At 38.2% G+C, this 14,666-nt stretch overlaps 1 protein-coding gene across 1 annotated transcript in view; it reads right to left on the reverse strand.

Annotated features, from left to right (window-relative positions):
* The window catches only part of LOC108748497 (teneurin-m), a 49,861-nt gene that overhangs the window by 24,339 nt on the left and 10,856 nt on the right, over positions 1-14,666 (reverse strand). The window contains exon 2 of the mRNA XM_018486711.1: positions 1,636-1,818. Within this exon, the coding sequence (XP_018342213.1) occupies positions 1,636-1,818 (183 nt within the window). The remainder of the gene's footprint in view (positions 1-1,635; positions 1,819-14,666) is intronic.

Below are 14,666 nucleotides of genomic sequence, written 5' to 3' on the forward strand. Positions count from 1 at the left end.
TATCTACTGCTGCTGAATAGGTTTTTTATCTCTCTTTCATCATCTCTTTTTTCATCCTGTTAGAAAGTTACCATCAGTATGCAGTGTTATTTCATGTTACGATCCTTTAAATTAGATTTGTAATTAATTTACCTATGCGAGCGTAAGTTTGAAGAACTCGCGAAAGACTAAGTTGGCAAGCCGACTCGTACCAATTCGCTCTCCGCAGACCAATCTGCGACTAAATTTTGAAAATCGTTCGGCTTGTTAGAGTCAAGTTAGTCTCGAGACTGCTCCAACAAGTCCCGACTTTTATTTCGAACTTTTATTTCACGAGAAGCCGCGTTTTCTCACGCGCAACACGCGAGCAACCTCCGTTATCACGTGCCTTGCTTTCTCAAGATAAAGCGAAGGGAATCCTTCGAAATCCTTTGGTAAACAGACAAAAAGTTTGCTATAAAAAAATTTTGGATAACGTCGTAGCGTGTGGCTTTCGAGCTAGACTCTTAAAAAACCTGGAAGTGATAAGATGTATCACCGAAGATAGTCTGAAAATTATCGACATTCCTCCTTTAGGTTGATCCCCTCATTGGTTACCACTGATTACAATGTATACCCTCGTCAAAGGTGTCACCCGCCATCGTCCTTTGCTAAGCCTTCTTTCGACGAGTTGGCACAAATACCCCCGACATTATCGGGGGGGACACTCCATCGGAGACACCATAACAGGATACTTGTGCTAACAAAAGCGCGTTTCTCTCCCCAACAAATATTTATCCATATTTACGTTAATGTATATATTTCTATTTATCAATCGTGACTATTAAAAGCATTAGAGTTTCATATTTATGTCTGTATAGAAATATATCGATGTTTTAGAGATATAAGAAAAGGACAATTACGGAAATAGACTTTTTCATTTCGCGATGAGAGAGAGAGAGAGAGAGAGAGAGAGAGAGAGAGAGTATAAAGACGTTTATTAATATTCTACAACAAGCTCTTTAAGAATATAAAAGTGACAAGTAAAAAGAAAATAAAGAGAAAAATCTGCAACACAAATAATATCTACAAAATAAAAATAAAATAAAAAATAAAAAAAATAAAAAAAGAAAATTAATTAATAATAAACAAAAAAAAATAAAAAGTAAAATTTTAACAAAAAAATTGTATAAAAGAGAGAAAAAGAGAGTAAAAAAAAATCAAGATTTTTTTGAATCAATATTCCTTAATTAAGGTAATGGCGATCGTGGATCTTTTGACAGAGATGAAAGAGAAAATGTACAGAGTAATACTAGAACTATATCGTTCACGAATTTTTTTTTTTTACCAAATAAAGTTGATAATTTTCTTAATAAAGATAACAAAAGCCTCCCGAGCTATAAGCAACTAAACTAAAAATAAAAAAAAGCTCGAACAATTTATCTTTTAACACATGATATAACTTTACTTCTGTAAATACATTTGTACATAAATTGTGAAAATATCGGAGTTATTGGAATTTCCGTTTCGTGCGAGACGAATCGATTTAAAATTTGCCAAGGTACTCGTAAACGGAGGGAAAGGGGAAAATCATTTCCCACGTATCTCTCTATGACTGCTCATTCAGTTCTTCTCTCTACTAAATCAGACTTAACGATTCTCTGCCTGCGAACTCACTTGGTATATTGTAGAAGTTACCGGATGGGGTGCGTACGAGACAGGATGGCTCGAGATCGGGATCGCGTTCGTGATCGCTCGCTGCGTGACTTCCTGGCAGTCTTCCGTTAAGCCGGCTCATTGCGGGGTTACGGGGTGGCACATCAGGCGGGCCCCGTGGTGCCGAACTGTCCAACAAACACCCTGCAACAATAAAGAAAAGGCACACTCAGTTTGAGACGCTGGACATCCTTTAACATCTTTCTTAATTTTACGGGGATCCACAACAGAGTTATAAATATCGAAGTCTAAAGATAAAAGCGTTAAAAAAAAATCCTTTAAAAAACCCTTTTGCCCGTGAAATTTCTCCTTTGAAACGATAGACCTTTGTATTGTAGCTCGCCCTTGGTCGCTGACGTAATAAAAATAAAGTCAACCCTTGCAAATCAACCCTTGTTGCAAAAAGGAAAATTACAGCAGTCAAAAAGATTTCTATTTCCAGTAAACGGTTGATGGAAATATTAGACTTCTTTTAAAAATTGGCTGTCTCAGAATAAAGTTGCTTCTAACGGTTGGTAAGAAAAGCGGCCGACCAATACGATGACGCAAGGATTCTACGCCTAGGATCTAGGGCGGCTGATCTTAAGGCTTATAATGCTCGCACCAAGTAATCCATGGCAGGTGGTCCCAGCCCTGGTTTTCATCTGGCGAAGGGTTGAGCCGATCTCACGATTAGGCACGGTTCACACGCGACGCGCCATCATCGCGGCCATCATCGGGGGTGGACGGATCCTAACCCTATCCGCGAGCGATCTGGGATTTTTTAAGCCAAGATTTTTTTTAAAAGCTAAAGCCGGTAAAAGTTCGCTTTCAAGCGATGTAAACGCGACGCAACGGCGGCGTGGATTTGCGAGTGGATTTGTATCGCGGATTAGAAAGATCGTTGAAAGATATCAAAAATGGAGAGCCGGCTGATGCGATTTCTTGATTTCATGACGCGAAAGACCATCACATCATTTATTTCGATATTTTGTATGTTAACGAAAGCGTTAACAGGTTATTGTTAGACACATACTGTAATATTCAGCAGGCTTTATGCACACCGTGGTAAACGCAAGCAGTTGCAAAGTTAAATTTCGGTCAGATAGTTTAAGCACTGTATGTACTCGCGTTTGCGTTAGAGAAATTTACTTGCGGTTTACTTTACTCTAATATATATGTGATATTTCTCTAAAATATTTCATTTTTCGTTATTCGTTGAAAGTATATTTTACAATTTAAATCTCCCATTTTAGTTTACGTAGACGAGATGTGAAATTGTGTATCGGTCGATCACTGATATCATTAAAAAATAATCGCATTCAGGCATTACATCGAGAAAAACTCCAAAAAGCGATGCGGTTGGGAATATCGGCAAGAAATTCGAACCGCTTCTTCTGCATCGAGTATCAGCCAATGAGGCGGATTCGTTCGTACTCTTTTTCTGGTGATCGTAACGAACGTCGCCTGATATCCTATTGGACGGTAAAGGGCGCAACAGGAGGCGACGTGAACGGAAGAAGACAGGAGGACAGCAAAGGGAGAACCCGGGCGAGCGAAAGATGAAGGAAGAGAGTGCGAGAGCAGAGCAAAGAAAAAAAGAAGAAAAAAAGTTTTATCCCGTGCGACGACAAAGGACTTTCTCAATCTCGTCTAATCGCGTGCTCGTCTCCCCTTCATCCTTCCTTCCACCCGTTCGTCGTACCAACTTCGATTCGTGCTTCGCTTACGCTTACCCTCTCCTCTCTTCCCCTTCCGTCCCACGGACTTGGTTCTACCAAGAGCACTCGACCCTTTTACGACCGAACTTTCCCAGTTTCGACATTTCGCTCTCGGTCCCCCTCCTTCTCCCGCTTCCTCTGTAAGGAAAGCACCATTTGGCATTACTACCAATGTGCATCGGTCCATCGACGAAGGTAGAGACGCGTAAACTAGCATAACATCTCAAGGACGCCGTGCCTCTTTTTCCAGGAGTCAGAAGTCATCTCGGAAAGACAGCCCTTTTACGTTCGTTCGGGATACGGACACTTGGTATTAATGGTACACGAATATTAGCTGTGAGTGCATCGTGTAATTGGAGAACAAATTAATATATATCGTCGTAATTAATAATAATAATATATTAATAATAATCCCGAATGTGAAATTCTTTTATTGTACTCCTCCTTCCCATCCCCGGATTCGTGTCTGGCGCCATCAAATATGAATCCTTATATTAATATTTCCCAACGGAAGCTATTAAATTTTAATTAATACAACAGTACTGTTCAAACTGTAGAAACAGCGTGATATTAAATTTACGCATGATTTACGTAAATGTACATATTAAAAAATAGTTCTCAATCAAAATGATTATCTTGATACTGTTGCGTGGAACGTAGAACCGTAGTCGTCTGTCGAGAGAGTCACGATAATTTTTGCTAATAGAAATTTCACTGAAGCGAACGCTGTAGCCGACAGTGTGCCTTGTCAACCGTTTCTATTATATCTGAAACTTGTTAACCCCAGAATCCGTTCGTTACGTACGAAACGTTCGCGCAACTCGAGAGAGAGCTCGCGCTGGTCTATTCATCCTTCCCGGAGCCATCGAGGCAGAAGAGTCTGTGGCACGTCGTTATTCTTGCTAATAGATCGGCGGGAGTGGGTATTGTCCTGACACAGTTACTTGAAGGATCTCACCCCGTCGTTGTCGTCGCTGTTGTCGCTCCTTTTCCAGCCGCGCCGGATTCGTTCGAACAGCTTGAGTGTACGAGAACGATCTCGTCGTCGTCATCGTCGTTGTCGCTCGAGGAGAATAAATAAAAACAGACCGAGGAGGACCAGGAGAGAGGGAGGGAGAGAGAGAGAGAGAGAAAGAGAGAGTTTGAGCATCGACAAAAGAGCACGGGATTTTGCGTGCCGCTATCCGGTATCCAGGATGAGTATCGCCGCGACAAAGGATGCGCACGCGGGTAGGATGAAGCGAAGCATCCATGAATCGAATTATGCTCGCCTGGTTTGCGCGCGACTGAGTCCACATTCGTGAAGGGACCTTTAAGGGGCGGAGAGACACGAAAGGAACACGTCGTCACAGAAGACCCTGGACTGAATGACTAGTCCTGACCTCGAGGACCCACACCCGATGCCGCACACCCGGCCAACGTAATGGATGCGCGCCCATTGAGAGTGTACGTCAAAACGCGTAACATAATATCGGGGCCCTTACGCGCAAGAGCCCATGCCTAATGGAATTTATTAGAGAAGGTACTTCCTTTTTTCGAGATCCTCAGGTACGGAATCCCCAATGGATCGAACGTTCTCCGTGGAATCAAGAGGTTCTCCAGATCGTTAGATTGTCTTCGGATCACTGACGATGTTCTTTCGACATGGAAAAGCTAACTGGGACGATTGTACAAGGAAAGAAAGTTAAATCTTGAGAGCAATTGATTACCACTCACGTTGTATATGAGGTGTAATCTGATCCTGTCAAATGCCTAACTTTTTAATTGAACGTCAAAATAATACATTTTTAGGAGATATCTAATTTCGTTATATTAATAATATTTTTTCCCTTGGTTCCGTTTTGTGTGTGTTAAATAAATGTTATGAATTTAATAGTAAAAAATATGTGAGTGTATGTATATATGTATAATTTAATGACAAAACATTACTTTAATTAAACATTATTCGCATGCGAGAATGGTAATAACAATTTTATGATTATATAAGATTTAAAGAAGCAAAAAGAAAATATTAAATTAAATAACTCGCGGTATTGTAGATTTAAATTAGAAATTTCTGATAAAGGATACACTGTATCCACGTTATTTTTCGGCAAAAAGATATAACTCGTGTGAAACCGCTTTGGGATAAAATACCGTATAAAGCAACATCGTAGCAATATCTACGGAGATTTAGGAGGGGAAAGGTGAACAAACGATTCGGGAGCCTGGTCACGTATCAAAGAGCAGAGTGGACGAATTTTGGGGTGCAGAGCGAAGAAAATGAACAAGGGTTAGTCTCGTGTCTGGATTAGCTTTCGGAACGGAACGAATTAATACTATATCGCGCGCTGAATAAAGCTGCGCATATTTCTACGTGCCAGCGGCGGTCGCGTGAGAAGCTTCGCGTATGGTCGCAGTTTCATAAATCCACCGCAAGGAACTAAAAAAAAATATTATCTTACTTTTCCATGGCTTGTGTCTATTTACGAAGTAATGACTTTTTATAATTATATTAAATGTATGTGCATGTATGTGTGACTGGGATTTTCAGAAAATGTATCTCTCTGTAAGTTACGGAAATAGTAACTCTTAAAATAAAAAAGTTCACAAAACGACACTTTTCCCTTCTTCGCGCCAATTAAATATAGCTTTAGCTTCTTTTAAGATTGTGGAAAGATATATAAATAATTAGAGATAGTTATTCTCATTTTAGAAATCAGTCAATAAATCAGTCAAACATTTTAACTGGAGATGCGAATAGCGTAATCGAATTTCCGTCCTACTCAACAATTTAACAAACTGAAAGATGAGATTGTTTTAATCTTACGAGCTAACTGAATTTCTGCGAAACTAAAAATAATTGATGTGTCCTGTCAGAGTTGCCACAGAAAATGAATTTTAAAATTCCCTGACTTTTCCAGATTTTCCAGATAAAATAGAAAATTGTTCATGAGTAATATAAAATATGTAAATTTTAACATTTAGGGTAACTCCGGCAAATACGCCGCGCTGGGATTTATTACGCCGCAGAAAAAAATAGAAGGAGTGGAGATATTTTTTCGCAACTACTCTGTTACATGCCTTTATGTTATATTAGTATTGTGTTATAATTTCAGCTTTTTACTGTTAATATTAATGAAATTATTGTGAGTTGAATCGATTTGTCACTGTAATAAGTAACGACATCATAATCTACATAAAATAATTAATGTAGGACGTGTAAAAGACTTAGTGGTTATTTCGTGATACATACGTGTAGTGGAATAGTAAAGCATGTTGTGTAGCAAAATATAAGTACTTTGCTTTCGTATTCTTTGTTTAGTTTGTTGTTTTGTTTGGGATATACAGCATTTTTAGCAAGCGGGATTTATGCCCAAGCATACAAAGTGCGCAAATTGAATTCAGTACTAAATGCAATAAATTATATCAAATATAATATGTACCTTATGTCATAACACTTGTAATATATGTAGAAGATTGTAATTATTATTTATTACTTCACATATATATTTACCATTCTTATTTCTTATTAAAGTTTTATAACATTTTATAAATTATTGTGTTATTATACGTTTTACTTATATGCATTATTTTTGTAAATTTTTCATGAGCCGTACAAACCCCTCCCTCCCCCTCCCCCTATGAGTAGCCATATTTTCCATCCCTATGGGACATACGGCAAAAATGCAAGGGTTTCCAAAAGTTTATTTTTTAATATAAAAAATAAATATTTCGGATTTCTAATATTTTTTTTCATAGTAATAGATACAAAATTTTTACCGATATAGTTCGTTTACTATAAACATAGTAAATAATAAACTTAATAAATTAAGTTTTTGATAGGCGTATATACCGGAGTTATCCTAGGCTCAAAGATTGTAAGAAAAACTAATCTATATTATTAAAAACAACGTAAACAAAGCTTAATTCAATTTTGGGTGGAAATTCAAGCCACAGCAAAAAATAAATTAGTTTTGGAAAAAAAATGCAGTTATGACGAAAAAGAGGAATCAAATAAAAATACTAAATAAGATATAAATTTTAATTATTTTAATAAAATCGTTTAAAGTGCATGCAAATATTGAACGTATTTGATTATAAACGTTAAATATAATATTTAAAAAATTATAACAATTATTTGGAATAAGAGCAGTTTCAGGCAATTGTGAGAAAATTTCGAAATTCCAGATTTTTTTACATTTTTCCCTGACTTTTTCCAGTTTTTCAGGTAGTCTGTGGCAACTCTGCCTGTATTCATTCTCGAGGGAAAGAGGAATTTCTGACAGATCGCTTGAATTATATCAGACCATAAGATGAGCACAAAAAAAAACAGATAAATAAAGAGAGAGAGAGAGGGGGGGGGGGATCTTATAAAAACATTATTAAGCGGATATATGCTATTTTAGTTCTCTCATCAGCCGCATCACACAGAACGTCGGATATATTCGGAGATCCTCCAGGTTTCTCGGTTCCCGGCGAATCCTAAAGCGGTTGAGTTATCTTGAGTTTACGTACACATACACCCCACTGCCGATGCTGCCGCCGCCTCTTCGTGCTATCTCCAGAACTTATGGAAGCCATGTTAGAATTTGTGAAACAACCACTTTACTCCGGGAATCACTACGTCGCTGTAGTATCGGGTAGCGTTCGCAATTTATCGCAATATCCGGAAGTTTTCATGAAAATTTTCCGCTGCACGTTGCATCATCTTCCGCGCGCGCCTGCGTCCGTATCAATTTACCATAATTTAATTATGATAAAACGCTCAACTACGCGCGCAATTAGTCTCATTAAGGATGTTGGGCAAAATGAAATATCGTGTTTCCACGTAACCAAAGATCTTTCCTAGGCCCGCTCAACACACTGCTTCTCAAGATCATGATCTCAATTGGCCATCCAACAGTAGTCGGTCATATCGCATTCACATCGTTGTATCACGTTTGATCGCATTGTAATACATTATTATGTAAAAATATATTTGATCGTTGCTTATTTTTTTATCTTTTATGTAACACTGGTTTTATATAACAGTAATTATGCTAAATGGATAATTTTTGGACGGTACTTTTATATTTTTTTATGCTGATTTTGAAAATGTGATTATAATCTATTCTATAGACTCCAATTTTTTTGTATAAGGCAAATGAACGGTTAGTGACCTAATTATTAGGTCAAAACTTTTAATGATATATATGATTTTACCTAAATAAATACTTATTAAATTTTGATGAGCAACGAATTTATTTAGAGACGTATCGTTAAAAGTTTAATGTTTAAAATTTTTCTCATTTTGTCCAATAATAATTGAGTCATGTCAACTAACTATCCATATATCTCACTTGTAAGAAATCCATATATGTCACTTGTAAGAAATTAGAGTCTGTAAAATAAATTCTAACTTCATTTTCAAAATTAGCATAAAACAATATAAATATAAGAACCATCCAAAAATAATCTACTTATAACAAACTCACTGTTATATGTATATAAAATCAGTGTGTTATATAAAAAATGGAAAAGATAAAATTCTGATACATTCACCTTATCTTCTTTTAAAAACTTGTATACTCGGGGCCTTTTTCTTAATTAAAATGATATATTTTTGTTTAAAGCCTTTCAGAATGAATATATAAAATCGTGTTAAATTCAGCAGTTATTCTTTTTAAATCACGTATTTATATTTAAGCAGATGAGATATAAAAAAGTAAGAATTAAATGTATGTTACTACAAAATCTTGCCCTCCTCATAGATTTAATAAACAAATTTAAAATCAATGCAAAAAAAAAACTTATGGAAAAAACACTCTACCAGATCAATTTAATGTTAAAAAAAGTGAAATTTTATCAATCAGTAAATTATTGGAAAAAAATATCAATTTATAAAATTTTTAAATGCATGTTACTCAAAAAACTTTGTCCTTCTCATAAATTTGATAAACATATTTGAAATCAACGCAAAAAATAATATGAAAAACATTGTATCAGATCAATTTGTCATAAAGAGAAATTTTGTCGATTAATATAATTTATAAGGGGGAAATTTATTTCCCATCGGGATAAAATATATCTGTATAAATTTCAATTACACAAAGATACTTTCATTACTTCGATAATCGCGATTGGCTGCTGACAGCACGCCAATAATTATTAATCCTTGCATTTTCGTTCCTTGGGAGCAAATCGAGTCCTCCAGTTTTATATCAGTAGATCGCGCGCGCGACGTCGTCGCATTACGTCTCGTTAGGAGATTTTCGCCGTCGAGTGACCTGAGAGCGAAGGGAAAGCCTTCTCGAGATCCTCTCTCTCGCTTCCTTCTGGCATCAGAGGAAAATCTTGAAAAATGAAGGGGCGGGCCGGCCCGTTTCTCCCCGGGAGGGGAAAAGTGCGCGGGTAGGGCGAAACAGTTTTAATTGGAAGTCGGTGGAGACGCGACGCAGAGGGAGAGACACGATGTGGACGGGAGGGTCGGAAAGAGAGGAGAGGGAGGGGGCTGAACGGAGGGCTGATAGCGGCGGTTCTTTACCCTCGCGCTCGTTCTACGCCCTATGTGGAACCTCGTCCCTTATACCCTCGTGTTACATACATTTTCGCGCGTACGTAGATACAGACACGTCCGGACAGGGCCGACTGCGATGAAACTTAGGGGAAGATATGTATCAGATGTATCACTTTTTAATTTTTTTTTTTTTTTTTTCTTCTAATTACATCGCGATATTACACGTTGAAAAGATACCTTTAATATTTTGTACACCGTACGTAATTTTTTTATCATTCATCATAATTATATTGTTTCATTCATTGTGTTCAATTATTTTCTCATTAATTTAGCCATAGCTGTATATATTATCCTTCTCTTATCAATATAATTTATAAGAAACTTTTAATGGCCTATTATTGTGGAATCTATCTTTCGCGTCGGCCCTGTGCTTTCGGATGAGCTTGCACGTCTGTGTGAATGTCGAATGCACTAACATCTGTACCAGGAAGTCGAGCATCGCGTCTCTCGGCAGCCTTAAACCGTGCGGAATGGCGTGGCGCCGCTCGTTTTTCCTACGGACAAAGTGGAAACTCCACGAGGATCCGCCACGAAGGAGAGGGAGGGGAAAGAGAAAGAGAGGAAAAAAAGGACTTAATTCGTTTCCCATTAGAATTTACGTGGCTCGAAAATAAAAAGGGGAACGGGATAGACCGAAAGAGTCGGAGAGCAGCGAGAATTCGTGGAACGCTCTCCCGCCGCCCAACTCGGCCATTGGATTTTTCACAGCACGCCGGTGTCCTGGAAAATCGAAATTAGCTTTTCTACGGCGGCCAAGTCCGCAGGAGTTAACAGGGACGGAAACGGAAGTCGAAATAAATGGTAGCTGAGAGAGAGAGAGAGAGAGAGAGAGAGAGAGAGAACTGGCGCGCGCGCGCGCGCACACGGCACTTGTTCCGCGTTCTCTCACTTTGAAATCTCGTCGTGTTTCCGAAGAAATTTGCGATGAAAACTCACCTACGGACTGAGACGTGAACTCCACAAAGAGCGTACGTAAACTAATAACGTTCCTGCACTTGCGTCGCGTGTTTACGGTACAAAATTAGGAAAACTGAAATCGGGAAAGCTCATTAGAAGCGCAGCACCGGCAAAACTGGGCACCGATAGAATTATATCTGTTTTAATCCAGCATGTAAATTCAAAGAGTTAATACGTTTTCTCATCGGACCGCGATAACTACGTCCGACGTCCGCCAAGTCTGAAACGTATATAATTCACCTTAAATATACCGTCGTATTTAAGCTGAAGCTTTGGATGATACATGGTCCGGAAAATTTCTGTGTGTCAGCCTAGAGAGCTATTACGCGCATACGTGTAACGTGCAAGGGCGGTTACATTAAGTACGATATATCTGAGAGGATCTCCTTTCGCGGAAGTACGCTGAAAACTTTTCACGTTCGGCGAAAATAAGGGGCTTCGGGCTCGGGTGAGAAAATGGGGCGGCTTAATTCGTTTCCCATTAGAATTTATGTGGCGTGCACGCGTTGCCGGTACTAGTGGAAAAGCCGCGAGTAGGTTAGTCTTTAGTTTCTCCTTCTCTTCTTCTCTCTCTGTCTTTACGACTAGGAAGTCCGGTATGTCTAGTGTCTTCGAGTGGACCTCCGCGAAGCACCTCGATACGACACCCTTGGCTTGGGATCCTTTCCTTCGAAAGGAGAGGCTAAGCCGAGCGTGGAAAGACGAGGCATTTTCCACGGGAAACTAGACGGGAAACGGCGGTTCGAAAATCAAAGCGTCTGATCGTGTGAATTCGAGCGAATGCTGGACCCTTAACTCTCTATCTTTCGCTTTCATGTGAAAGCTCGCAGGATATCCCTGACATCATGCGTAAAAATTGTTATTAGTCAAATAGTGCAAATTTTATTTCCGGTCTTCCCTTTCGACTTTCAAGTCGGATTGAATAACGCTTGAATGATAACTTGTTTTGCATTAGAAATAAGTTCCACACAGCATAGACTTTACAATACAGTAGTCTACACAATATTTTATAATTCTACAAATCTGACCAAAAATTTTGATTAAATCAGCTTCCTATTTCTTTAATCGTATTGCAAAATAGAATAACATTATTTTGCTCACACATTGTGCTAGTATCAACTTGATTCTGTTTGAACTTTTTCCACGACATGTATATGCTCGATAATTTACGCTCTTAATCTTAATAATATCACGTTAATTTTATACTTTATTATAAGTTAATATAAAAGTGCAGATAATAACTCGCATTAATTTTTAACGATACCTTTTAATTTAACGATTCTCGTTCGCGAAAGTTCTGTCTCGTGGCAGGATATCGATTGAGAACATCGATCGAGGCATAAAGTGTTCGCGAGCAAAGTGCAGGATGTCAGAAATTGCGGCCGATATAATTGGTACCCTGTTTTCGGACTGCATCGGCGAATCGAAACACGTGGAAAACACAGTGTGTGTTCACGCGAGCGATCGCCGAGCAGAACATACAATGAACAACCGGTTTTACGTCCCCCTAACACGCCAATTAAGGAGTCGCACGTGAGCTGGGACTCGAAATTTTTCGCATGTCTGTTTCCAGTCCGATGCATCTCTCGTTATAAATATTTCGATTAAAATTACAAACGCGTTGAACAATCAGCTGAAACAATTTGAAACACACTCTTTGTTTTTCAGCAATACCTCCAGTGGTTAAAAATCAGGCGCCATTAGTAATTATTTAAAACGACCCGAGTCTCGTTCGTTCAACATGTCTACGTTTATTGTTGCAGTTAATCACGTTCGAGAATGATAAGTATCTTCGGACCGAATCGCAACGGTCTACAATTCCCAAGTTCCGAACATCGGACGGCAACGGCGGGGTCGCTTGTAAAATTGCTGCAATTTGGCACCGAAGAAACGCATCGGACCGAAACACCGCTAACACTCCGAGCTAACTCTGTAAGCCCGTTCTCATCGGCAAACTTTTGCGGTCGAGAGTCGGTGAGCCTGTAACTCGCCCACGTGTTCGCGTCCGTCGGCCATTATCGCCAATCGATGATCGTGCTCGCTGACGATCTCCAACGTGGGCGAGTTCTCTCCAAAGTGAATGTCATAATATCTGTGCCCCGACATCGTGCGAAACGCCGCGATTCGACAGCGAGTCTCGTACAAAGTCTCGCTTTACGCGCGTCTCAGTTACACGAACACGCCGCGAATAAATTACCCCCCGGGACCGAAAAGGATCCCGCCGGGATCTAGGACGCGTAGGTGGCTACGAGTCTGCAATCATCGGCGAATCGGCGTCCTTTCGAGCGAGTCGCATTATTGTTTCATCAAGTGAGCGGTTGGCTCAGGACGCGACGGCTAAGTATCATCGATACCAGCTCGACCCTCCGTCCCATGAGAATTTGCCGCATCAACCGATGCGAGGACAATATCGCCGGGTATACTGCAGGATTGTCTTGAGCTTTTTTGCACAGATGTAATGCGAGTAAGTAATATGGATTTAGGTCTTCATGTTAAATTTATTTCGGACTATCCTCCAGGCTGGCCTGCATTGTTATAGATATCAAAAGAGCAATGCATGGCAACCGAATCTCTCGAGTTAAATAACATTTCGTTTCGTTATTTTTATCTTCCGTGTGTGTCAAAATGTAAATCAATCCATTTCTATAATTATTTTTAAAGTAAACAACGTCCACGTAATAACGTATGCACTTAATAAACATGATAGAGAATTTATGTTAAATTTAACACATTTCACGTGACCCAAAGGATTCATACAAATTTATGTGTTAATTTAATACAAATGAATATGTTAGAAGGCAACATAAATATTATTTTAACAAATAAATAAAAAGGTAATACTGACACAGTTTGTAAATAAACCGTGGGAGCATATTTTTTTCAGTAAAATAACATTCATGTTAAATCGACACATTTTATTCATTCATCTTAGAATTTAAAAACATATTATTTTTATGTTGTTTATTTACTAATAAATTGTATTATTTTGACACTAAGAAATATTCAATAACAATCAAATACAAACTATTTAAATAACATAATCGCATTATATTAAATTAACACTTGAATATGTTAAAAATTCAATACAAAATTGTAACAAGGACTTTAGTGGACCAATACAAACATGAAATGTTTTTACTCTGTAATGAAACTAAATTTGGATCAAATTTAACAGATTTCCTCGAATTATATTTATTCTATGATAAATTAACGACATATTAAGTATACAGGAACAGTAGCGACCTACAGAAATGATTAAAAATAATAATTTAGGTAAAATCTGACATTACAAATTGAATAGTCAATCAATTAATAAAGTAAAAACTACATCAACCTCTATCTATTGCAAATTGCAAACAAACGAAAGTGGAAAAATAATGAAACGAAGAATAGTTGGTGAATACTTATATCGTTTCTCATCGCTGTTAATAATGCTGTTAATAACGCTGTTAACATTTCATAGAGCTCGAAATGATTTGTTAAAAATAATATATAATACCGACAATATGTATATAACTTTGTTACTTTCGAGATGTCGTAAAGGTTTATTGCGGAAGCAATAATCTTTTCTTTCGCTCGTTAAGTAACTTTGACGATGTCGGGCATCAGTTAGTTGCGAGTGAACAACGTTCGCAAAATTAATTGAGTACGAACAGTCGTGGCTGTAAACGTATCTCGGCAGCACCTGCAGACATTCCACAGTATCGTTTAATTAGCGGCCGCTTTGAATAGTAGATACGATTCTTGATAGTTACATTGGATATTTTTTTTTTTTTTTTTTTTTTTTTTTTTTTTTT

Source organism: Trachymyrmex septentrionalis, unplaced genomic scaffold (assembly GCF_001594115.1).
Source record: "Trachymyrmex septentrionalis isolate Tsep2-gDNA-1 unplaced genomic scaffold, Tsep1.0 scaffold223, whole genome shotgun sequence".
NCBI classification, from domain to species: domain Eukaryota; kingdom Metazoa; phylum Arthropoda; class Insecta; order Hymenoptera; family Formicidae; genus Trachymyrmex; species Trachymyrmex septentrionalis.